At 47.9% G+C, this 27,353-nt stretch overlaps 1 protein-coding gene across 1 annotated transcript in view; it reads right to left on the minus strand.

Moving 5' to 3' along the window:
* The window catches only part of LOC115086312, a 93,308-nt gene extending 75,742 nt beyond the window's left edge, over positions 1-17,566 (minus strand). Inside the window, exons 1-2 of the mRNA XM_029592745.1 lie at positions 17,513-17,566; positions 8,694-10,866 (exon numbers count right to left, since the gene is read on the minus strand). Of these exons, the coding sequence (XP_029448605.1) occupies positions 8,694-10,866; positions 17,513-17,546 (2,207 nt within the window). The 5' untranslated portion in view covers positions 17,547-17,566. The remainder of the gene's footprint in view (positions 1-8,693; positions 10,867-17,512) is intronic.
* Between the last annotated feature and the right edge of the window lie 9,787 nt (positions 17,567-27,353).

Raw genomic sequence — 27,353 nt, forward strand, 5'->3', positions numbered from 1 at the left:
ACCCATTTAAGTGGGCATCGTCGGCCCTCAAAAACCTAGGAGTTCATATTGGAATTCATTCTAATCAACTGTTTCAGTTACATTATGTTCCCCTTATACAATCTATTAGACAATTTTGAGAAATGGTCCCGCTCTACCTTTTCATGGATGGGTCATATAGCCATTGTCGAGATGAATGCACTACCCCGACTATTATATTTTTTCACGATTCCCATCTTCATTTCCTCTACTGTTTTAAAAGTGGCAAAAAATGTTATTTGGGTTCATATGGCATAAACGGCCCCCACGGGTGGCCCATTCTACCCTTTACTTGCCTAAGGCCAGGGGTGGTCTTAGTGTCCCTAATCTATATAGGTATTTCTGTGCTGCTCAGTTACGGGCCCTAGTAGCACTGCATAGCACGCAGGTGATTCCATAATGGGTTTTATTAGAACAACTTATTCTTAAACAGTAGGTGAAGAAAAAATTAATGCCGGAATATGTTGATCGACAAGCACTTAAAGACTACACCAACACTCTTCCAAATATAGACAAAATTCCAAGATGCTACTATGAAAGCTCAAGTTTTAATTGCATAAAAAATTTGTTTCAAAAAAACAGTTACTTGTGGGGACTTTCCAACAAAGAATGACCTATGATTATAAATAAGGCTGAGTCAAAATAGCGTGAGCTTATACGATGAGGCCTAGTATGATGGTCATGAAATGATGATAACAAGAATTTCATAGTAGCATCTTGGAATTTTGTCTATATTTGGAAGAGTGTAGTCTTTTATTAGAACAAGCCATGTTAGGCTCTATGCCTCTCGCTGTGCTACTGTGGCGACCTCGGTCCACTTGGGGTTTATTTTCCTAGCACATTGCAGGCGACCCTCAGAGTTTGGGATGCTTTGAAACCTATACTGGTTGGCAAGGAAGCATATACTCTGTTAACTCATCTTTTTACTTCTGCAATCCTTCCCCCAGTCATGCAGACTAAAGCTTCCCAAACCTGGCACTCAGCTGGTATTTTTCGTATAGACCATGTATTGCTGCAGGGTACCTTGATGAGCAAAGAGGAACTTTGCTCCCACTATGTGGTGGATTTCTTACTTTATGCTAAGCTTTATCACTTTCTGAACTGGGCTGTGTGGGATAGTTCCATTCGACTTACCAGCTCACTTTTTGAAAATTACTGTATTAATGCTCAGTGACTGAGGGGTATTATTTCTAAAATATATGTACTTCTTTCTGGTGAGGCCTTAGAACCTTTTCGCCAACTGCTGGCTTGGGCGATGGACTTTGGGTTCCCTGTTGATAACATGGCATGGGAGATTATTTTTGTAAATGCATATAAATGTTCCATGTCCTCCAGCCTACAGGAAAATTGTTATAAGATGTTGTATAGATGGCATTACTCCCCTGATAGACTATACCGATTTGCTTCTTCTGTTCCGAACACCTGTTGGCGAACCTGTGGGAGCATAGGTACAGGATCCAGGGCTTGGATTGAGCTGTTTCCTGCACCCAGCCCTCCATTGGACCCTCTCCTCCTCCTCCACCTCGTGGCTGTTGACCCCTCCCCCAGCTGGAAGACTGCCCTGCTTCTAACGAATGTGCTTTTAAATCTCCGTACAGGTACTTGCCTTTCTTTTCTCTGCTCTGCAAGCCAGGATCCAGGGCTTGGATTGAGCTGTTTCCTGCACCCAGCCCTCCATTGGACCCTCTCCTCCTCCTCCACCTCGTGGCTGTTGACCCCTCCCCCAGCTGGAAGACTGCCCTGCTTCTAACGACTCCGCTTTTAAATCTCTGTGCTGGATGCTAAGACCCATATTGATGACATCACTTTTGAGCGACACAGAAAAGAGTCATCTATAAAAATCTAACCTGGTCAAGCGTCACGCGCCTAGCGTCACGCGCCGAAGGAGCGCGACAAAGGGGCCTGCCCCTTTGAGCGCCCCTTCGGACTGCCCTGAAGGACCCTGGAAGACCCTAAAGTACTACACGGACCTCCTTCTCACCCAGCAGTCCCTTTTGACCCTGAGGTATCGCTGCTCACTTGCCAGCCTCTCAGCCAAGACCCATCCAGCTCCAGGACCTCCGAGTGAGTGGGCACCTCCTCAAAGTGCCTATCTCACCTCTCACAGGTGCTCATGAGCCTGCCTCCCAGCCACTGGACTACTCCCCCTAACACCTTAAATTGCTCTATTCTGTTATTTGTGCATGTTATCTAAGCTGTATAACCTGCATTGTCTGACCTGCATTGTATAACCTGCATGGTACACTATTTACACCTCTTACCCTACCTAATCAGCTTTGTGCCCTTCCCTCAGTGCCCTTCTCTCAGTTTAACTCCTTGATACCTTAATCCCCGCCTTGTACTACCCTATATCCTCTCAGTTTCCTTTTTACCTACCCCCTCTCCCTCCCTCCTCCTTTGCCTACTCACCCACTATGACCACACAACACATCAACCGCATCCACCTCCCCCACAACAGACTCCCCCATTCCCATCCCCCCTGTCCCACCCCCCCCTACAAATCCCTCCTCCCTATCCTCACTACCCCCCTCAACCAATTCCTTGGACTCACTACCCTCTCCATCATTCTGTTCAACGCCCAATCACTCTCCAAAAAAACCCCCATCCTAAATGACCTCCTCACTGACACCAAGCCAGACATCTGTGCCATCACGGAAACCTGGCTCAAAGAAACAGACATTGTCCTCCTGAACCAGCTACCTACACAATCCTATGAATTCCTATCCATTCCAAGACCCAAGAAAAGAGGAGGTGGCATCCTCCTAGCCTTCAAGAAACACCTTAATCTCAAACTCTCTCACACCACATCACCCTCCAAGCTAGAAATTGGCCTCTTCAAAGCCCCCTCACTGCAAATCTGTCTCATTTATGCCCCTCCTGGATCCATCGAACGGGACCCCTCCCCCTTAATTGAATTCTTATCTGCCAACATAAACATTGAAATCCCTTCCATCATACTAGGAGACTTCAACCTCCATGTCGATGCCACCCCCCTTACCCCTTCTTGTGAGGCATTCCTTACTGCACTCCAAGCTCTAGGCCTTAGACAAATTGTTGCCTCCCCCACGCACCAAGCTGGTCACTCCCTTGACCTTATATTCATCAACCACTGCTTCCTACCATCCCACCCCCCCACCTGCTCCCCTGTACCTTGGTCCGACCACTTCCTCATAAAAGCCCTCCTCCCCCTTAACTTCCCTACTACCCCCACTCCCTCAAACAACACCACCTTCACCTTCAGGAAACCCTGCTCTGGAGATGAACTGGCTCTTGCCATTTCCAACACATCCACTAGCCTTGACTGCTCCAGTCCAGAGACTGCCATCAAATCCTGGCTCAGCATGACTCTTGAAATTGCTGACAAACTATGCCCCATCTCCAGACGTAACATTACCCAACCCACAAAAAATCATCAACCCTGGTACACGACTGAACTAAGATCCCTAAAAAATACCCTCAGGCAGCGTGAGAGAAACTGGTGTAAAGCCCCCTCACCCCAACTCGCCTCAAGTTTCAAAACTACCCTTCACCAATATAGAATAACCACCCTCAAAACAAAAAGAGACTACTTTTCAGCTAAGATCCACCAATACATGTACAACCCGAAAGCCCTTTTCAATTATGTTGCCAACCTCACCAAATCCTCTCAGCCCACTATCCCTGAGAATGATGCCTCCACTAAGAGCGAAGAAATCGCCCAGTATTTCCTCACAAAAATCACCAACATCCTCCGCAGATTTCAACACCCTTCTCCATCCACCTCCCCTTCCCCCTCCCTCCAACCTTCCCCCACTTCACCCACCCTCCAAACCCTTGACCTGACTTCTGCTAAAGAAGTGGAATCTATTCTCAGAAAACTCAAACCAGCTTCCCACCCTTCAGACACCATTCCCACAAAATCCCTCCTCTCCATCCCGAACACTATATCCAAACCCATCGCAGACATCATAAACTCCTCCCTCTCTTCAGGCTCTGTCCCAGATGCTCTTAAACAAGCTATTGTCAAGCCCCTCCTAAAAAAACCAACACTAGACCCTAAAGACCCCGCTAACTTCCGCCCTATCTCTAACCTGCCCTTCCTATCCAAAATTATGGAAAAGATTGTAAACATCCAACTTACAGAATATCTAGAAAGCAACAACATTCTGCATCCAGCCCAATACGGCTTCCGTAAATACCTCAATACAGAAACCCTCCTGCTCTCCCTCACGGACCACTTACTCATAGGCATGGACAGAGGCAACTGTTACCTCCTCGCCCTACTCGACATCTCAGCTGCCTTTGATACCATCAACCATAACCTCCTCATCAACCGGCTATCCGAAATAGGCATCTCAGGCCTAGCCCTACTATGGTTTAAATCCTACTTATCTAACAGAAAGTTCTCCGTCAAGATAGGAAACGCCAACTCCACACTCTATCCCTTGTCTCAAGGTGTCCCACAAGGCTCCTCCCTCTCCTCCACCCTTTTCAACATTTATCTCACACCTCTATGTCAGCTCCTCACAGACCTCGGCCTCAAATTCTACCTCTATGCAGATGACGTTCAAATCGTCATTCCCATTCACAACTCTCTCTCAGATGCCCTTGCCTTCTGGAACACATGTCTTGCCAACATCAATGACTTCCTCACCAACATCCACCTCGCTCTAAACTCCTCCAAAACAGAGCTGCTCCTTATCTCTCCTCACCTCCCTCCCAAACCACCGATCTCCAACGATCCAGCTTTCAACGTCATAACACCCCAACCCACAGTAAGAGACCTTGGGGTTATCATAGATCAACAACTCAATCTCAAAAAACAGATCAACTCCATCCTCAAAGAAGGTTTCTTCAAGCTTCACATCCTGAAGAAACTCAGACCCCTCCTCCACTATCATGACTTCCGCACCGTCGTCCAAGCCACCCTTTCCTCAAAGCTGGACTACTGTAATGCCCTCTTCCTTGGCCTACCCTCCTCCACCACCAAGCCCTTACAAATGCTCCAGAATGCCATCGCCAGGGTCATCACCAACTCAAGGAAAGCTGATCACATTACCCCAATACTCAAAGAACTCCACTGGCTCCCCATCGCATCCCGAATTCTCTTCAAAATTCTAACCATAGTGCACAAGTCCATCCACTCGCACAATTCCAATTGGTTGGATGAACCCTTTCGTCCTATACGCACTGAACGACCCACTCGCACTGTCAACAAAGGCACCTTCTCCATTCCCCCTTTGAAAAAAGCCCCTCTCCTCTACTAGGGACCGTGCACTATCCATTGCAGGCCCTAAACAATGGAACGCCCTCCCTACCACTCTCAGGCTAGAGCCATGTTACGCCAAGTTCAGAAAAAAACTTAAAACATGGCTCTTCCGGAGGTGAAGGAGAAAGGAGGAAAGGTCCCAGCAACTGGTAAAAATTAAAGAATTTACTTCTTGGACTTTTACCTGCTCCGGGGTGAAAGGAGTTTTGCCCCGGTGGAAGCAAGCACTTCCGGTTGCTGACGTCATCGGGGGCCCATAAAATCGGCCCACTCTAGGCGCGCAGCTGCCGAGGGCGCGCACGTCGCCCAAGCTGCGCGCGCCTAAGGGGCGCGCGGCTTTGCTCCTGGCGACTCCTATATCTCCTTCACCTTAAAAGTAAGTTTTGTTTAAACTCCTTTTCCCCGCCTTCAAATAGCAGTAACAATCAACTAGTTAAGGAAGTTAACTGATAGCTCTCAAGAGTTTAGTATAAGATTTTCTTTTTTCAAGTTTTATTGTGTGTTGCATATTAATATGCCCCACACTAAAAGGAAGGGAAAGCTGAGGGAATCTGCAGTAACATCTTCCCCAGCGAATCCCAGTCAATCTAAAATTGAGAGTTTTTTCAGTTCAGTCCCTGGGACTACTCCTGAGGGAAGCGCTGTGAATCCAGCTTCAGAGCTAAAGCCGGGTTCACCTGCTTCAGATGTTACACTAAGCCCGGGAGCACCGTCAACCCCTTCTCCCCCCTTTTTGGAGAGCCATCTAGAAAATGTTCCTTTTGAAAAGAAATTTTCAACATTTGTATTATCTGAAAGGGAAAAAGAAATTCCTGAGGATACGGGAGAAAACCATATCCGAGGGAATATTGGTGGAAGCTCTATTAGGGGAATGGAGGAGGGACCCACCAAAGAGCACCAGGAGGTGCTGGATATTGGAGGGATAGGAAAAGCCATTAGAACTCCCTTAAATAAACTGGAGAAACCATCTGTTATTACACTAGATTCAGTATGGATGGCAATTGTAACTTTGGAAAAAGCTATTTCTAAGCTGACTGAAGTTACGATGGAAATGAATGAAAGAATTGTAAAATCAGAGCAACAGATTGGAAAACAAAATTCACATATTGAAGAACTTGAGTTGAAAGTTACACAAATTCAGAAAGTTCAAGTGGGGTTATTGCAAGGAGAGAGGAGCCAGATGAAAAATCTTGAAAGACTGGAAAATGATTCAAGATTCTTGAATCTTAGAGTCATTAATTTTCCTCAAAGTAAATATATGTCATTACATGAACAATTTAAAAAATATCTGAACGAAATCTTAAAAATTCCAACAGAAGCCATACCACCGCTGGCAAAGATCTATTATACCTCATTTAAAAATGTGAAAGAAAATCAATCATCTCCATTAAATGTGTCTGAGTTATTAGAATCATCTGACAATGACCCGGTGGAAAAGAGTGGAACTGTTTTAGTAAGATTTGTGTTCCCATCGGATAGAGACACAGTTCTAAAGTTATTTTTACGTAATAGATCTGTGAAATTCTATAACTATCAAATATGGATATATCCGGATATTGCTAAAACAACGCAACGAAAAAGGAAAGAATTTTTGGAATTGAGACAATTAGTTGAGCAGATTGGTGCCCAAATGACATTGCGATACCCATGTAAATGTTTATTAAAACTCAATGAAGTTAAATATGTGTATTTTGAGCCTCCGGATTTAAAAATCTTCTTGGAGTAAAAAAATTTAGGGAATAATAATGGCTGAGAATTTGACGTAAAATGGAAAAAATAGGGTGCTGTACTTTCTTTTTTCCTTAAATATATTTAAAGAAGAGCTCTATATGATATAGATTGTTTACTGCTAAAAATTTCATAGTAACATGGGTATAATATCTTGGATTTTTATGTAAAGTGATATGGGAACTTATTGAATTTAGGTTCCAATATTATTTAAAACTTTTTGTGTACTTTGTGTATAATGAGATAATATTACCCGCATTCTGTTTTGACATGTTATGTCATAATAATTGAAAAATTTAATAAAGTATAAATAAAAAAAAAAACAAAAAAAAACATGGCTCTTCCGACAAGCCTACCCTGATTAAGTACACCGACTTCTGCAAGTATCTTGCCTACGCCTTGTATATTCCTGTAAATAGTCCGTTGCAGTTTTTATTTATTGCTTTAATTCCTCCACCTCCTGCTCTTTGTATACTCCTCCTTGTTCGCCCTCCCTGTTCATTGTAATTTCTACCTTTAAAGTTACATTGTAAACCGGTATGATGTATGCATACTAATACCGGTATATAAAAGTTTTTAAATAAATAAATAAATAAAATAAATCTAGTGGCAATGCCCGCATATCACTCCACGATTATAGTTTGGGTATCCGTTATTCTACAGATTACGGTTGCTGCTGAGCCTTGGCTTGTTCTATTACTATTTCCTCTGGACTCATTAACCAAAGAACAACAAGTGTGCACAACAGGTTTTTATTGCTGGTCGCATGGAACTGGCCTTACAGTGGAAACGTACACAGCCTCCTACTTTACCCAAGGTACAGGCCAGGGTCTATAGCTGTTATTAATTAGGAAGACCCACTGCTGTTCACCAAAACAGACTGCCCGCCTTCCACGTGATATGGGACTCTTACACCCATTGGTTGGACTCTCAGAGATAGCAGATTGTGACTGTTGAGGACTTGCTCTGAAACCTTAGATCTGCTTACTGTGTATGCTAACTTCTAGATAGCATGGCTCCTGATGGAAAAACTTGTGTTTTTAGGGTCTATACCTTTATCTCTCCTCTCGTGGATATTTATTGTCTTTTCCCCTTATTGTCATCTGTAATTAGACTCTCGCTGTTGGGTGGGTGGGGCTATGGGGTATATATTTCCTATTTGTTAAAAATGAAATGAATGTCTGGGTTCCTTGTAAATCACTGCTGTTGTGTTTGTATGTAGCACTTACATAGCCCAGCAGGCTATATTTACTTTTTTATTATGTTCTGCTTTTTCATTCCAATAAAAATTTAAATACCAAAAAAAAAAATCTAGGGAAAGGTAGGTTAGGGTTTAGGGGGTGGGCAGGAGAGGGGAAGAGGGAGGAAGTGTAGGTAGGGGGGGGGGAATGGAATGCCCTCCCAGTCTGTTCCTTAATTGGAGCAGACTGGGAGGGAACTGCTTTCAAAATCTAGCCCTAAGTGTTCACCCATCCTGTTCATCCAGTTCATCCTGTAAATGGTTTGTAGTGGGGCAAATGGATTTTCTGGTATTTTGAGAGATTTTACTTCCTAATAAAGGACATTCCATTTTAATGCATGAGAGGACCTTCCATTTAAAGGCATGAGAATGGTCTCTCCCATGTGTGAGTTTTCATCTGTGTTGTGAAGACTTTCTTTACAGGGAAGCTTTTATTACATTCAGCATGACAATGGTCACTCCCCTGTGTGGATTTTCATGTGTTTTGTGAGGTGACCCTTCCCAGTGAATCTTTTATTACATTCACTGCATGAGAATGGTCGCTCCCCTGTGTGGATTCTCATGTGACATGTGAGGGTACCCTTCACAGGGAAGCTTTTATTACATTCGGTACATGAGAATGGTCGCTCCCCTGTGTGGAATTTCATGTGTTGTGTGAGGTTACGCTTCACAGGGAAGCTTTTATTACATTCAGTACATGAGAATGGTCGCTCACCTGTGTGGATTCTTATGTGACTGGTGAGGGTACTCTTCACAGTGAATCTTTTATTACATTCACTACATGAGAATAGTCGTTCCCCTGTGTGGATTCTCATATGTCTTGTGAGGTGACTCTTCCTAGTGAATCTTTTATTACATTCACTGCATGAAAATGGTCGCTCCCCTGTGTGGATTCTCATGTGGTTTCTGAGGGCACCCTTCACAGGGAAGCTTTTATTACATTCGGTACATGAGAATAGTCCCTCACCTGTGTGGATTCTCATGTGACTTGTGAGGGCACCCTTCACAGGGAAGCATTTATTACATTCGGTACATGAGAATGGTCGCTCCCCTGTGTGGATTCTCATGTGGCTTGTGAGGTCACCCTTCACAAGGAAGCTTTTATTACATTTAGTACATGAGAATGGTCGCTCCCCTGTGTGGATTCTTACGTGTTTTATGAGGGCACTCTTCACCGTGAACCTTTTATTACATTTACTACATGAGAATGGTCGCTCCCCTGTGTGGATTCTCATGTGTCTTTTTAGGGCACCCTTCTGCATGAAGCTTTTATTACATTCACTACATGAGAATAGTCGCTCACCTGTGTGGATTCTCATGTGTATTGTGAGGGCACTCTTCACAGTGAATCTTTTATTACATTCACTACATGAGAATGGTCGCTCCCCTGTGTGGATTCTCATGTGTGTTGTGAGCACACTCTTCTCAGGGAAGCTTTTATTACATTCAGTACACATGTAAGGTCTTGCACCTGTGTGGATTTTCTGGTGTTGGGAGAGGTGTGATTTGCTAATGAAACGTTTTCCACATTCACTACATGAGAATAGTTGCTCACCAGTGTGGATTCTCATGTGTATTTTGAGGGCATCTATCTGCATGAAGGTTTTATTACATTCTGTACATGAGAATGGTCTCTCCCCAGTGTGTATTCTTGTATGTCTTGTAAGGGTCCCCTTCATACGGAAGCTTTTATTGCATTCAGTACATATGTATGGTCTTTCACCTGTGTGGATTTTCTGGTGTTGGGAGAGGTGTGATTTGCAAACGAAACGTTTTCCACATTCAGTACAGGAGAATGGTCTCTCTCCTGTGTGGATTCTCATATGTACTTGGAGGGCACCCTTCTGTGTGTAGCTTTTATTACATTCTGTACACCTGTATGGTCTTCCACCCCTGTGGATTTTCTGGTGTGCGGAGAAGCCCGATTTGCTAATGAAACTTTTTCCACATTCAGTACACAAGAATGGTCTCTTTCCTGTGTGGAGGCTATGATGCAATATTAGTGTATCCTTACAATGGAAGCTTTTCCCACACTCCATACAGATAAAGGGGTTGTTGACAGTGTAGATTGGCGGGTGTTGCGGTAGGTTTTTCTTCCTAACAAAATATTTTCCACTTTTAGTGGAAGAGAAGGGTCTCTCTCCAGTGTAGATTCTGTGATGTAATTTTAGCTTATACTTACTAATTAAACTTTTCCTCCAGTCACTGCAGGGGAAGGGTTTCTCTGTTGTATGTATGTTTAAGTGCACTTCTAGATTTTTCTTCTGAAGGAAGATTTTCCCACATTTACTGCATAGAAATGATTTCTTCCCTTTCCCCTCCCTCTGCTGAAGAGCTGAAGTCTTTTGATCACTGTTATTGCTCGGGAAGGGGCTCTCTCTGCTCACATGTCTCTGGTACTCAGGGATGACTTTGACCTCCATCTCACATGCAGTGACTCCATCCCATGAGTCTCCTGCAGGGTCTCTCTGCTTCTTCTCTGACTCCTGCTGACTATTCCTTATGTTTCTCCTCTCAGACCACTGCAAAACATTCTCAAACACGATTCCTGATTCTCTTGGGATCAGTCCTTCGTCCACAGAATGTTCTTCTCGATTCTCCTCCTTTATGTGCTGTGTGATCTCATCACGTGCTGGTGATAGAAGAAGACATTAATCATGCATTAGTGACAATGCAAATGGATCTGGGTTTCTGATCCTATAATCACTGCTCTGGCAGTGTCACACAGTGATAGAGCTGCGTATTTCTGACCAACCACTGGGGTTTGGACCAAAAGCTTATGAGATAAGTTCCTAAATATGTATAACCTAGAGGAGAGGAGAGTAGAAGAGAAAGGGGAAGATAGGATAGAGACACTTACATACCTGAAAGGTAATAATGCTCAAGAAGTAAACTTCTTTTGAATGGAAAATAATTTGTAGAGCAAAGGTCATGATATAAAGTTCCATGGGGGGAGACTAGGAATAATATCAAGAGATATTTTTTGTTCACAGAAAGTGCGGTGGATGCCTGGAATTACCTCACCAAAGTGTTAGGGATGAAAACTGTAACAGAATATAAAAAACAACAGTGAGATAAATACAGAAGCAAGAGAAGATGGAGAGAATAAGAGATACGAGGTCAGGACCGTAGGCGAGCTTGCTGGAAACAGAGCGGATACTCCATAGATAAAACCTGAGAGAGAGAGAAGAGGGAGAATAGTGGGGGTAGGATAAGCTTGAGGGGAAGAATGAGAGTTACCACGGAGGGACAGAACTGAGATTGATATCCAGAGAAGGGCAGTTGGGATGAAAGTAAAGACAGTGAGATTCTCTTAGGGTGAGAGGTGATGGCTTAATGAAGAAAAAACTTTGTAAAGCAATGGACAAGGCAGAAGACAGAATGGCCGAGAGGGTGGAGAATATGGGAAGCTGACAGGCACATGCTGTTCTCAATGGACAGTAGTGGGGAATGAGATTGGGTATGGTTAGCGTCAGGAAGAGGAAGGAGAATGGATCCGCAGGTATGGGAGAAGGGAAAAATGGCCATGAAACAGCTAGAAGTATGCAGACAAGCTGAAACCTCCCTATTATATCAGTGCAAGGCTAAGTATGTCACGGGGTAATGACAGTCATGAAGCAAGCTCAGACCTCTTGTATCCTGCTGTTCATATTCAGCTAATTGTAAAACAAGAATGCACGCGATCGTACGTGCATGTGGGGGCGAGTGAGCAAAGATACGCTGGAGTTTTAAATCATGTGCACAAGTACGTGTGTATGATGTAAAATACGCCTAGCATGTGTACTTGAGCAGATGCAACACATTTCTTCCTTAAGAATTTGTTGGCTTTAATGCGTACAGGGAAGAGGATTCTAAAACATGCTCAGGTTAAAACCATTCCCAGTTTTACCCATTAGCCCACTAGTTTGCCCAGTCTATCTTGGGGTCATCCAGAGCCTTCCAGTTCTTCATCCTGCACTCCCCCCAGTTGAGCAAGACCCCTCACCCTATCATATTAGTCCTAAAAAGTGATTTCTGCAGACTTACACCTCATCAGGAGCAGCAGGAAATATACGCAGCTAACAGTGCGCCATGAGCAGCGGCCGCCAGATTTACACACTTAACTGCTGGCCCCGCCCCTTTTTTTAGCACTAGCAAGTAATTAGCAGCTTTTGAAATTAATGTCGCTCACGTATAAGAAAATTATTTCCTTACCTGCTAATTTTCATTCTTTTAGTACCATGGATCAGTCCAGACCGTGGGTTATGTCCCCCTTCCAGCAGATGGAGTCAGAGCAAAAACTGAGAGGGCAGTCCCTCATGACTGGTGCGCCCTCTGTAAACCTTCAGTATTAACCTTTTAGATCCTGCTCATTGAGGGAATTATTTCCTGATGCCCCTTTTTACATATGTTAGTTAACTAGACCCAAATATGGTAAAAAAAATTTGCAAGTAATTAAAAGTATATGAAAAAATGTTCCACTTGTGGAAAGTTGGTACCTAAAAGGTTAAGAATATCCAAGCAACAAAGCAAAACCCCTTGGATGGATCAATACAAAAATGAAGATCAACTAAACTGAACATCAAACTGTAAATCTGAATAGGCAAACTTGCAATATGAACTCTCAGTCAGTCCCAAACAGGTCCTGAAATGATTACACAGTCGAGCTGAAGGATCAACCCAAAGAAGACCCCCCCAAATCCTTAGGATGGGCATCTGGACTGATTCATGGTACTACAGGAATGAAAATAACAGGTCAGGAAATAATTTTCTTTTCACTGTATGTACCAGGATCAGTCCAGACCATGGGATGTACCAAAGATTCCCTTAAATAGGGTGGGCCACAGATATCCCAGCTCGAATGACCTGAGCCTCAAAAGAACCCGAGGTCGTTGATTGCAGATACAAGCGATAGTGATGCGCAAAAGTGTGCAAAGACTTCCAAGAGGCCGCTCGACAAAATTCCTGCAGAGACCGCTTGGCTTTCTGCCCAGGAAACTGCTTGAGCTCTGAGAGAATGAGCTTTAATACCATCTGGGGGTTAATGCCCCATGCCAATGTACGTGGTAGAGATTGCTTCCTTCATCCATCGGGCAATGGTGGGCTTTGAAGCCTAGTTCCACTTCTTGGGACTATCCAGAAGACAAAAAGATGATCTGAGAAGCGGAAGTCATTCGTAACCTCCAGATATCGAAGGAGGACTCGTTTGACATCTAGGCACCTGAGCTCCTTGGAATCCTCATCCTGGAATGATGGCAGTTCCACCAACTGATTCAGATTAAAAGAGACCACCTTTGGAAGGAAAGATGGTACGATACCCGAGGATACTCTGGGATCTGTAGAGCGGAGATCAGGCTCTCTACATGACAAAGCCTGCAGCTCCGAGATTCTACGAGAGGAACAGATGGCAACCAAGGAAACTGTCTTAAGAGTCAGGTCCTTGAGGGTAGTGCTCTACAGTGGTTCAAAGGGCAGCACCAAGAATACGAAGGATCAAAATCAAAACTCCCCGAGGGGCATAAATTGCAAATTGGTGTTTCACATGCTTTACTCCATTCAAGAACTGGACAACGTCTGGGTGTGTCGCAAGAGGAGGGCCATCCCGATGATGAACTAGAGCACCTAAGTCTGCCACCTGAACTCTGAGAAAATTGTAGGCTAATCCCCTCTCCAGCCCTCGCTGTAAGAATGACAAGATCTGGGCTATGGTCGCACGCCGTGAGAGAGACGTGAGGACTGGCAGCAAGCCTCGGACATAGGACCTGAGGTGGAAGGCTTCCTAGCTTTGAGAAGCATGGAGATAGCCGCTGCTGGATACCCTAGTCTCCTGAGCCGGTGCCGTTCCAAAGGCCAGGCCGCTAGACAGAAGCGATCTCTCTGGTCGAAAAATACTGGTCCCTGCCGTAGGAGATTCGACAGATGCCCCAGGCGCAGCGGGCCGTCCACCGCTAGGTTGACTAAGTCTGCAAACTACGGCCGACGAGGCCACTCCAGAGCCACGAGGATCACGGGTCCCTGGTGACCCCTCTATTCTTCGGAGCACTCTTCCCACCAGGGACCAAGGCGGGAACACAGAATGTAGGATGTTCCTCGGCCACGGGAGGGCTAGGGCAGCGATGCCTTCTGCTCCGTGCTCCCTTCTGCGGCTGAAAAATCACGGAGCCTTTGCGTTCCCTTCAGATCCAGATGGGGAGTCCCCCATTGCGTGACGAGTAGTGCCACTGCCTCCTGGGACAGTTCCCATTTTGCGGGATCTAAGCACTGGCTATTTAAAAAAGCCGCCTGAACATTGTCCACCCCTGCAATATGAGACGCCGCCAGATGGGAGGGGTGGAGTTCCGCCCATGGCATCAGCTTGTTCGTCTCCCAAGCCACATGGAGACTTCTTGTTCCCCCCGACGACTAATGTACGCCACAGTCGTGGTATTGTCAGAGAGGATCCGGACTGCTCGGCCTTGTGCTAGGGGCAGAAAATGCTGCAGTGTAAGACGGACCGCTCTTGTCTCTAGACAGTGGATTGGCCAAGTTGCCTGTTCTGGTGTCCACTGACCTTGTCTCTTGAGAGGTCGAGCAAATTCTAAAGCATAACCGCTCTGTAGAATATCCAGGACGCCCTGGTCTGAGGTGATTGTGACCCACTCCTCGTAGAAGAGCAACAGGCATCTTCCTATCCGGGGGAATCAAAGAGTGGGCTGGCAATGTTTCATTGTGAAGATGTAGTGGCAGTCCTTTGGGTGAGGGTGTCTTGGGCTGATCTTCATCCCCGAAAGGAATGAGACCAGGACTGCAATCTAGACAAGGGAGGCCTGTGGGACACTGGCCGCACCTGGCGGAAGCGCCGTTGTCCTCTGAAACGGTTCCGCCCGGAGCTGTACGTTCTGGATCTCAGAGGACGATCTTCCGGTAACTTAAGTACCTATTACTCCCGGAACGACTTAAGTTGCTCCAGCTCCTCTCCAAACAACAACTTACCCTTGAAGGGAAGGAAGCCGAGTTGAGACCAGGAGGAGGAATCCGCGGACCAGGTCCTGAGCCAGTTGAGGCTCCAAGCTGAGACTACGGAAACCATAGATCTGGCCAGCACCCGGAGAAGATCATACAGTGCGTCCGCGCCATACGCTATGACAGTTTCTAGCCTTTCCGCCTGTTGTGCCTCCCCTGGAGGCAGGTCCTGAGTCCCGAGTAGTTGTTGGACCCACCGGAGTCATGCACGCTGCATCAGGGAGCTACATACAGCAGCCCAAACTCCCAAGGCGGACGCCTCAAACACTCTCTTCAAATACACCTCAAGTTTGTGGTCCTGCAAATTCCTGAGGGCTACTCCTCCAGTCAAAGGAATAGGTGTCCTAGCCGTGACTGCAGATACCGACGCATTCACCTTCAGTACCTTAAGTAGTTCCAGGGACTCCTCAGGGAGTGGAGACAGTCTGTCCATCACTCTGCCAACCCGCAGAGAGGCCTCCAGATTCTCCCACCCCCTGGACAGCAATTGGAGGAGCCTAGGATGAAAAGTAAAGCCTTCGAAGGTGGCATGAGCCCTGGTAGGAAGGGATCCCCTCTTCGGTGCAGTGCTGGAGGCAGGAGCCTCCTGGGGGGCCTCAATAACTAATCTGGCCAGGACATGTGTGATAAGTGGAACTATCTCATCGCTCTGGAAAAGGCGTAGAACCCGAGGAACATCCCCTTCGACTTGCGCTGAGGGCGTCGGGTCAGGACCGGTTGGATGGGCAACCGGTTGAACCCTAGAGGATCCTGAAGGGGCCACTGGAACGGCAGGGCCAGAATACTGGTGCTGTACCGGGCCATGACGGTACTGATCTCCGAAGCCCCCCTGCCACGTCCAGGAGTTCCCCTAGACTGACCACTTTAGGAGGAGGGGGAGCCAAAACCGCATCCTGGTGCTGGCAGAGCCTTGCCAAATAAGCCCCATGCATCAGCAGAATAAATTCTGTGGAAAAAGGCTCCGGGGAAGGGATGGTCAAGGGGGGGGGGGGGCGGAGGGTTCTCTGAGGGCGGCTCTGCATAGGGGAGGAGCGCCAGAAAGAGAACCGGAAGAGAATGAGGTCCGTCCGGGTCTGAATCCCCGGGAGGCAGTGCTGGAGCAGCAAGTAGTGGATCCAAGATGACCACCGTTCCCACGTTGGACGGGAATGGGGCAGACCTCCTCAGAGCCAGGTGCATATTTGCTCGCGAAACAGACCGCCCTCTAGGGCTCGAGGTGCTCTCCCCGCCGGGGAGGCACCGAGCACACAGGCCTTCCCGGGAGAGCCGTGATCCGGGCCCCCCGCAGGCGCTGCATCGCGTCAGCCGCAGCATGGAGGCAAGTAAAGAAGGGCTTGGAACCCAGATCTCCGAAAACCTTTAACAGCAGGAATGAAATCAAAGTCCTGCGCTGCCTGACTAACTTTAACGACCCGTTCCATTTTTGTTTTTTCAAGCCAGAGGGATGTCGCGTCTCTGAAGCTTAGGGGCTGCCCCGAGGAAATGACATCTCCAGGCAGTGGGTCGATATCGAGGGGGAGACGTTGGACCACCAACTTCACCTCTAAAGGCAGCAAATGACAGTCCTGTAAAAGGAAAGTTAACAAACTTACCCCCAAAACGATACAGCAATAAATACAAAAGATGACAGGTCTGCCACTGAATGAAAGCTCTGCCTGCAAGCTTGCAGCAGGACAGCCCACAGAAACTAGAGCAAAGCTACAATGAAAAGCCTTTGCCTTTTTTTAAATAAGATCCATCCAAGTAAAAAGTGTTAACAAGAAAACAGGAGAAATAAATCAACAAAGCCTATTCTCACAGAAAGAAAATGGGAGAACCGAAGGTGCAACCAAAACCTGCTGGAGTCAGAGAAATACTGAAGGTTTACAGAGGGCGCGCACCAGTCATGAGGAACCGCCCTCTCAGTTTTTGCTCTGACTCCATCTGCTGGAAGGGGGGACATAACCCACGGGCTGGACTGATCCTGGTACGTACAGTGAATCATCTTTTAGTGCGAGTAACGCTTTTAAAATTTGGCCCATTCAGGTCTGAATCCTGGTCCTGCTGCTGAGGGCTCAGTCAAGTCCCATGAGAAACTTTGTGGATGCTCCCTAGCAAGTGCCTCATGTAAGACATCTGAGATAAATTCCTAGTCTGCCTCACAGGGGCCGTCTCACGTGAAAAGATCCAAACAACCAATCTCAGGTGCCAGCTCAGACCCAGAGCAATGCTGGAGCTGGAGTCAGGAGAAAAGTCACAAACACCTTCAATAAATCAGCCCTCGAGTCTGCTAAACATGCAGATAGTGCAATCCTTACCCAGGGAGATGAGGGTCTCATAATTCTCCTTCATCACCTCCCTGTAAAGCTCCTTCTGCCCCTCATCTAAATACCCCCACTCCTCCTGGGAGAAATAGACAGCGATGTCCTCAAATGTCACCTGCACCTGAAAAACAAATCAGAAACACTCAGAAACACATGAAGGGGCTCAGCGTGCATTAGATCTCAGTTGGATTTATTCTCCTCAAAATTTATCATGGAACAGAGGACACCAGGACCCCTCTCCCCCGGGAAATGCCAGATTTGTTCCCTCTATGTTGCCCCTAGAATCAGTTTCCTCCATAGACCCCAGGGTTTTCAAATCAAACTGGAAAATATTCTCTAATACCAGAGACAGAGAATATGAAATGTCATTGCGTGGATAAATCACATTATAATAAAAAGGAAGCTATAAGAGCATTATCCAGAACATCAGGAACATCTGGTTCTATTCCATCAGGAGGACTCACTGTGCTAAATCCTAACAGGGCAGGAAGAGTTTGGTGTCCTGGGCAGTGACATATCTCCCACTGTGATGCATGAATTCTCTATTCAGGGGTGTTGCAAACAATGGGCACATAGGGATCGTGCCCCAAATCTCAAACAGCTGTTTGGTTTCGTTCTCTGCAGGGAAAAGGAAAGGAGAAATTAATACTTACCTGATAATTTCCTTTCTTCTGCATTCAGGTAGGTCAATCCACACAAATGGGTTATGCACCTCAACCAGCAGGTGGAGACAGAGTAAAAGATGACGGCAAGGATATATAGGCCTGTCCCGACCTCTCTGGAAAAGCCAAACTGTGGACAAACTGATTATACATGAACATAACCACTTATGCTTCCAACCAATTTATAACACTGAGCGCAATCAAAAGAGCTAACATTTTACTAAAGTAAGGAGCTGGTCACAACACTTACCAATACTCAAACGAATAAAAGATATAACTCTCTGCGTCGTTCGTACCTAGAGGACAAACTGAAAGCAAGATGGCAGCTGAGAGTGGATTGTAGATCAGCCTGTCTTCCTTAGAGGAAAGAAAATGTTTTATTTTATTTTTATTTTATCAGGTAAGTAGGAATTTTTCCTTCCTGTTCACTCAGGCAGGCCAATCCTCACCAGTGGGATGTACCAAAATTTATTATAAAGCTGCCCAGGGACCCAGCAACATTGCACAAGGCTGGCGTCTTCCTGAGCCCAAACGATCAAGCAGAATGCCTGGAAGGGTGTGTAAGGACGACCGCTGATGATTTCCATAATCCAATAACGGACTATAGTTGCCCGTGCCACTGGCTCACCCTGTATACCTCCGCCATGGAGAACAGTTGACCAGACTCACTGAGAGGATTAATAAATCTCCAAGAACTGCATCAGATGCAACTTGACAGCCAGAGCATGCAAGAGACGATATTCACTCTCCTCTGTATTCCTCTCCAGTGTGGCAGGGAAATAAATAGAGTCAAATGAAATTCTGAAACCACTTTGGGCCAAAAGAAGGTAGAGTCCGAAGCTGTACCGCACCCAGAGTCACAGGCAGGAACGGCTCACGGCAAGAAAAGGCCTGCAGCTCGGAAACTCGACGTCCTGAGCAGATTAAGAACCTTCACGAAGAAGCTATGTTGCAGTTGAAAAGGTAGGACTCGAAAGGAATCCACAGTCAGATTAAGTTACCATAAGGACACTGGTAGCCACAAGGGAGGATGAAGATGCTTAACTTCCTTCACGAACCAAGACACATCCAGATGGGGAGACAAAAACCCACCAAGAACTCGCCTCCTACAACAGGTGAGTGCTGCCACTTGAACCTTCAAGGAATTAAAGACCAAGTCTTTAAGCAATCTGTCCTGAAAAATTCCAAAATTAGTCAAATTTCCACTTTGAGAGGCTGAGAACCTCGCTCCTCACACAAGGCCTCAAAAACTCATCCAACTCTTACATAAGCCAGAGATATAGAAATATACATATTTTTTTTTATTTTAGGCCGATGCAAAGTGTAAGCAGTGCAGCAGAATAACCATGCTTCAATAACTTGAGTCCTCTCAAGGGCCAAACTGTAAGAGAAAGTCGACCCGGGTTGTCATGTAGAATGGGTCCCTACAGCCATACATCCTTCCCGAGGCGGTAGCCTAAGAGGCCTGCCCACCAACAGCCACTGCAGATCGGTATACCACAGCCATCCGGCCCAATCCGTGGCCACCAGAAATAGCGTTTCTATTGCAATCTTTCAAACAATCATGCCCATTAGTGACCATGATGTGAAAACTGTCCCGTGGCCATGCCTGGATGAGAGCATCGATCCAAGAACTTTCGGATCCCTTCCTCGACTGAAGAACTTTGGAACCCTGAGCAAGACGGCCCTTACATTGCCCTTTCCAGTAATGCGGCATACTAATATATCTAGAAGATGTGCTCATGCTATGGCAGAGCAACATCTATCTCCTCTGTCACTTGTTAGGTTTGGTTGCAGACTGATGAACGTAATCCACAGTTGCCACATTGTCAGACATTATCCTGCCCGCCAGAGTCTCTAAATGCTCGGCGGACCTTAAGCCCGCCAGCCGAACTGCACGTGCTTCCAACCTATTGATGTTCCACTGATGATCCTCGGCGCTCCAGCGACCTTGCACCAGCAACTCCTGACAGTGAGCCCCCCAACCATGAAGGCTTGCATCTGTCATAAGCACTAACCTTTCTGGTGTTTCACAGTAAAATCCCTCCTTGAGATAATCTGCTTGCAACCATCATTGGACACTCACCTCTAATAGCAAGCGAAGCCTCACCATGCAGTCCTGAGACTGCGGATTTTGCCAGAAAGCAACGTGCTTTGAAGAGGCCGCATGAGCTCTCTCAACCAGGGAAGAACCTCCAAGGAGGTTGCCATTAAACCCAGAATCTGAAGAAAGAAAAAGCACACTGTTGGACGAAAGGTCCTTTTCCAGGGTTAAACTCGAGCAATCAACTTCTAATACGACTCTCTGGCAGAAACACTCTACCCTGCTTCGTTGTCCAACATTACTCCAACTGCTTTGTTTTGAAGTCTGGGAGTGAACCGCAAGCAGGCTAGTCTGACTGCCCGTGCTTCTAGGCGATTGATGTTCCATTCCGCCTCTTCTCTGTTCCACTGCCCTTGAGCGGTTAACTCCTCGCAGTGTGCTCCCCATCCTCGTAGACTGGCATCTGTGGTGAGTAGGGCCCAGGTCGGGGAGGATAGTCTTGATCCCCGGCTCATGTGGCTGGCCTGCAGCCACCACCGTAGCTGGGTCCGAACTCTGCCCGGGAGTGATAGAAGTACAGTGTAGTTCTGGGACTGTACACTCCACCGTGTTAGAAGTGAGCGCTGTAGGGGCCTCTTGTGGGCTCGTGCCCATGGCACAACTTCCAGTGTGGATGCCATCAGCCCGAGGACTTGCAGGTAATCCCATGCTGTGGGGCAAGGATCGTTCAGCAAGGTTTGCAGCCAGTTCCACAATTTTGATCTCCTTGTGGGGGTCAGGCTGACCTTGTCCTCTTTGGTGTCGAATCGGACTCTTAGGTATTCCAGCGACTGTGAGGGCTGTAGGGAGCTTTTGTGTGTATTGACCACCCATCCTAGGCTCTCCAGTAGATTTATGACTCTGCTGGTTGCTTGGTGGCTTTCCTCCGGTGACTTTGCCCTGATCAGCCTATCATCTAGGTAAGGGTGAATGAGGATTCCTTCCTTCCTCAGTGTTGCCGCCACCACCATTATTACCGTGGTGAACGTCTGGGGTGCTATAGCTAGCCCGAAGGGTAGTGCCCGGAACTGGTAGTGACGGTTCAGGACTTTGAAGCGTAGGTAGCGTTGGTGTTCCTGATGAATTGGGATATGCAGGTAGGCCTCTGAAAGATCCAGGGATGTGAGAAACTCTCCTGGTTGTATCACCCTTATAACAGATCGTAAGGTTTCCATGCGGAAGCGGGGAATCCTGAGGTGGCGGTTGACCGACTTGAGGTCCAGGATTGGTCTGAATGTTCCCTCTTTCTTGGGGACGATAAAAGAAATGGAATAATGTCCAGTATTTATTTCTTGTGGAGGCACTGGGGTTATGGCCTCGAGGGCCAGTAGTCTGGATAGTGTAGCTTCCACTGCTGCCCTCTTGAAGGGGTCGTGGCAGGGGGACTCCACGAACTTGTCTGCAGGGGTTTGTAGGAAATCCAGGTAGTACCCCTCCCGAGTGATGGCTAGGACCCACTTGTCCGATGTTATCTCGACCCATCTGTGGTAGAATAGGGTTAGTCTGCCCCCTATGGCTTTTTCCATTGGATGGGTCGGCTGAATCTCATTGTGGGGTGCGGCTGGGGCCTGCCCCCGAGCTGGTTCCCCTCTTGTTGTGCTTGGTCCGAAAGGACTGGTTCCTGCTCTTAGGGCGGGGGGGTTTGATAGTTGCTCCTGTAAGGATTGAAGCACTGTGAACCTCTGCCCCTGTAGGACCTGGGGAAGGGTCGCTGGTTTCTCTTCGTCTTATCCTCCGGCAGGCGCAGCAATGGGGATTTGCCCCATTTGTCAGTCAGTTTCTCTAGTTCGCTGCCGAACAGGAGGGATCCTTTGAAGGGTATCCTTGTGAGGCGCGTTTTGGAAGATGCGTCGGCTGACCAGCGTCGGAACCAGATTTGCCTTCTGGCCGCCACCGCAGATTACACTCCGCTGGCCGCTGTGCGCACTAGGTCGGAAGCAGCGTCCGCGAGGAATGATACTGCTGGTTCCATGTATTCTCCCGGGGTGTTGTTCCTGGTTTGTGATAAGCAGGCACGTGTCACCACGGTGCAGCAGGCCGCAATTTGTAGTGACATAGCGGCTACGTCAAATGACTGTTTGAGGATGGATTCCAGACGCCGGTCATGTGCATCCTTGAGCGCAGCTCCTCCCTCCACTGGGATAGTGGTGCGCTTAGAGACCGCGCAGACCATGGCATCAACTCTTGGGCATGCGAGAAGGTCTTTGGTTGCCGGGTCCAGGGGATACAGGGCTGCCAATGCTCGTCCCCCTTTGAATGTGGACTCTGGAGCACTCCATTCCAGGTCAATCAGCTGTTGTGCTGCTTGTAACAGAGGGAAATGGTAAGAAGTCTGTCAGAGACCCTCCAGCAGGGGGTTCGGTTTAGGTTCCCCCAAAGTCCCTGGGCCCGGTATAGTGAGCTCCGTCAGGCATTGGGTGACCAGGTCCGGGAGCTCGTCCTTTGTGAAGAAGCGTCTCATGGTTCGGTGAGGCTCTGTCCCCGGGGGGAGCTCCCCCTCTTCTAGGGATTCGGCTTCTTCCTCAAAGATGTCAGAGTCCCCATAGGTGGGGCTTCTGGGTAGTGGAAGCCTGTGCCTAGGTCTTGAAGGGCCTGGGGCATGAGGGTCCTCCGGCAGGGCATATGCCTGGCCAGCCAGAGGTTCAGTTTGCATTTGAACAAAGGTGTGAATCCCCTTGAAGAACTCCACCCATGAGATCGTAGCTGGGTCCAAGCTGAGGGGCGCTGGATCCTTGGGGTTCCTCGTCAGTGGGGGGGGGGGGGGGGGGGGGGGGGGGGGGGGGGGTCCCTCTGGCTAGGTCCGGGGTACCCCCTGAGGAGCTAGAACTCAGCCCTGGGCGTGATTGGCCATGGACAGGATCTCCTAGGGCCTCCTCGCTCTGGGTGCATATGGTGTCTGCCTCCTCGTTTTGTGCGGCTGATGTGGCATGCTGGGCAGAGGCCTTGAGCTTTTATCTCTGTTTCTGGAGGTGCCATGGCTGTCGGCACGTAAACTCTTATGCGCACCAGTGTGCTTAAGGTAAGCGTGTAGTAGTCCGCGCAGCTGTGCGCCCAGCCGTAGGTATGCGCCCGGCTCTGCGAGTGTAACTTAGGCGCGCAAGACCTGATGTGCATGTAGGCTATGCATACATGTGCTTTGTGCGCCTAGGTCGGACTTGCGCACTCAGGCCATACTGCAAACGGTGCGGCGAATAAGGCACAAAATGGCGACAGCAAGCACGCGGGCAATATGGCAACCCCCTCGGAGGGCCTCCACGTGGGTAGACCCTTGGAAATAACCGGGGCCTGGCCCTGCTAGCGCGGATCAACCCGGTGGCACTGGTCCCGGCCGGCAACCTGTGCTGCTCCTTGATCCTCGGAGACAGGATTCAAGCAGAAGATTTCTACCCTACCTTGTCATCGGCGCTTCCCGGTTGCGTCCCAGGTGACCTCTGGCTGCGGGGGGAAGAGGGCAAATATCTTCACCGCCACGCTCGAGGATGCACCCGCTGCCTCTCAGCCACGCCCGAGGGTCGGGGGCTAGGTCCTCGCCATGATTCGGCCACCGGACCGAGGCTCACCTCCGAGGGACCACGGAAATCACCTCGGAAATCTCAACTGGGGGAGGGACCCAAGGGTATCACCGCAGGAGAGCGGGGCTCGTCTTCAGGTAGGTTTGTTCTTTAAAATTTTGGATTTTCTTCTTTGAATGTGTTCGACCGTTGTGAGAGCGTGCAGATAGTCCCTAACTGCTATGGAGACGGAAAATACTGAAGAGCTGCACTTCCTGCAGGGGTAAATGTACTAGGGCTGACGTCAGATTGAAATCTGATCCGTGGCCTACACAGAGGCAGGAAAGCCCTTACCTCTGCAAGTTAAGGCTCATTCTACGAGCGCCCAGGCAGTATCCTGGGCGGAAACCAAGCTGCTGTCACCTGCCGAGAGGCGACGTGGTCCTCCATACACACCTTTTCCAGCTTTTACCGCCTGGATGTTCGGATCAGGGAGGATACAGCCTTCGCAAGGGTATTGTGCTCTCCTGGTAGCAGATGGGAGACTGAGTCAGATTTCAAAGCTGACGTCAGCCTACAGATACCCGTGCAGCGTGCTTAGCTCTTCAGTATTCTTTTCAAAAAGCCAGTGTGGATATATGTTGCTTAATACTTTATTACCCTTGATTAAACTTGAACTGGTTCAACTGATTATATATATACTAGCAACTGTACCCGTTCTTCGCCCGGGCGGTGAGCCTTATTATTGGCACATCTGCTCTTGTTTTGAGCAGAATTTCCCTAGAAATTCACTGTAAGAGTGTCCCTTCCACATACACACACCCTCATACAGGCTCCCTCACTCTGTGGCACACACACAAACATCCCCTCATATAGGCTCCCTCTCTGAAACCCACACTCAAGCATCCCGCGCACTCCCCCTCTTCTCAACCAAGCTGTCTCTCGCACTCCCCCACACCCCCCCCTCTCTCTCACACACATTCTCTATCACTGGCATCCCCCCCATGCTGTCTCTCACACCCTCTTGCTCTCTCCCACCCTCCCCTCCCCGACACACATTGTCTATCACCAGCATGCTGTGGGAGCTGTGCCGTTGGCGGCGAAGATGAAGGCCGGCGCACTGTTCACGGCGAAGATGACAGGCCGGTGGGCCGTTCACGGCACATGGGGGCCTTCCCTTTTCGCCGCAAAGGGCACCCCGGGCCTTCATCTTCGCCGTCCCGGGCCTTCATCTTCGCCGCAAACAGAACGTGTGCTGCGGTACGCGTTCCCTTCACGGCATGCCAGGGTCTCCTCAGCTATTTTCATCCTGTCCCGCGATGGCCGCAGCAGAATTCCCCCCGGAGTACCTCTTGTCCCTGGTGTTGTGGAGTGTTTGAGGCTCCAAGTTGTCCAGGGAGCCGCCTGCACCCCAAGGCCGATATACTATAGCGCCATCTATCGGCGGGCTGGAGAACATCCGCGATCACGGATAGACACACGACTAAGGAATTTTTTCCTGCTTTTTCTGTTTCGCTGTAAACCGGCATGATTTGCATTTAATGCAAGAATGTCGGTATATAAAAGTTAAAAATAAATAAAAATAAATAAATACCAAGCCCGATATATTATGGATGAGCCTTTCAGTCTTTATCTGCTATCATTCTATGGGGCTATAGCTAGTCCGGGCATATTATTTCTTTTGGCACAGTGAAGGCACAGAGTCTTTAAAGCCTACAGAGGGTTAGAACTAAAAAAAAAAAAGGAAAAGGAAAGGAGAAAATATGTGCATACCCCTATTTGCCTGTGTAACGCAAACCCCTTTGCTATTATTCATCTCTCCTTTTGCTCATGTCTTTCTCCCATACACATTCTCTTTACATTATTTCTGACTTGTTTCCATTTTATTTCTGTATTTGTTTAGTATACTGCAAAACGTTTGGATTTTAAAAAAATGACCATTTGCTTTACTTTTTCGCCAGACCACTCTTTTATGAAAGCAGTCGGATGTTTAGGAAGATATACTTTTATGCTGAGGAGATGGAGAAGAGCAACATTAGCAAGCATTACAGCGCCATCTATAGGCGGGCTGGGGAACATCCGCGAGCACTGACGGACACACTACCAAGCCCAATATATTATGGATAAAAACTTTGCACTGGAGACCGCAAGTGCACTCAAACAATAAAAGCCGACACCTGGGCAACTGCGGGTTTCCTGAACTAGAGGTAGGCCATGGCTTACCTGTACTTGCTCAGTCTCGAGATTTGATATCAGAGGTTCTCGATTTCCGGGTGCAGCCGTGGGCAGAATGCTGAGTCCATCTGTCTACACTAAGGAAAACGAAATTATCAGGTAAGTAATTTCTCAATTTCCTAGCGTGTAGGATGGACTCAGGACCAATGGGATGTACAAAAGCTACTCCCCTGCCGGGTGGGAGGCTGCTCATGGCCCACTTAGTGCTGCCCTTGCGAAGGCAGTATCCTCCCTGGCCTGAACATCCAGGCAGTAAAACCTGGAAAAGGTGTGTATGGAGGTCCACGTCGCTGCGCCACAGATCTCGGCAGGCGACAGCATCTTGGTTTCCGCCCAGGATACTGCCTGGGCCCTTGTAGAATGAGCCTTAACTTGCAGAGGTAAGGGCTTTCCTGCCTCTGTGTAGGCCGCCTTGATTACTTCTTTGATCCAGCGGAGTATGATCGCCGGCGAGACCACTTCCCCTTGCCTCTTCCCACTGTGAAGAACGAACAGGTGGTCCGTTTTGCGCAGAGGTTCTGATCTTTTCAGGTATCGGACTAGGAGTCTGCCAACGTTTAGCTGGCGAAGAAGGCGTAAGTCTTCCAAGTCCTTATGTTCATCTGGAGATGGTAACGAGATGGTTTGGTTCAAGTGAAACTTGGAAACCAATTTTGGTAAGAAGGCGGGGACAGTGCGCACTTGTATGGTTCCAGGCGTGAACCTACTTGCAACAACGATCCGAGTCAGCTAGGGGAAACCTTTCTCCACTGCTCGGCCTTTTCAAACTTACCAGGAGCACCCACTCATCGGGGGCTCCGCTCTCTTCTTGATTTCAAATTGTTGGACGGGATCTGGTACTCACTCCTCGAGGGCCTACGCTCCCGAAGACTCAGAAGACTCCTATTGCCTGGAAGCGATCGCAGATGTGAACCCAGTGAGTCCTGAACGGAACCAGTACTCACTCCTCGAGGGCCCTTGTTCCTTATTTCTAAGACTCCCTTCAGCCTAAGACGTTATCGCAGGTACGGAGATCGTGAGTTACTATTTCAGTTTGCAGAAAGGAACCGGTACTCGATCCACGAGGGCCTCTATTCCTAATACCTTTCTCAGACTCTCTTCTTTCTCAGAAGATATCGCATACCTATATCTTATGGTTTACTATTACAGATTAACAGATAGGAACTGGTACTCACTCCACGGGGGCCTATGTTCCTAAATCCTCTCCTAGCCTCTCTTCTATTTCAGAAGCCATCCTATACACAGTTATTATGAGTTCTATTTCAGACTGCCTACAGGAACCAGTACTCGCCTGCGGCTCCTGTTCCTGAATACTGAAGACTCCAAGTTGCTTATAAGAAGACATTACAGATATCTACATTTGT

This window comes from Rhinatrema bivittatum, chromosome 2, assembly GCF_901001135.1.
Source record: "Rhinatrema bivittatum chromosome 2, aRhiBiv1.1, whole genome shotgun sequence".
NCBI classification, from domain to species: domain Eukaryota; kingdom Metazoa; phylum Chordata; class Amphibia; order Gymnophiona; family Rhinatrematidae; genus Rhinatrema; species Rhinatrema bivittatum.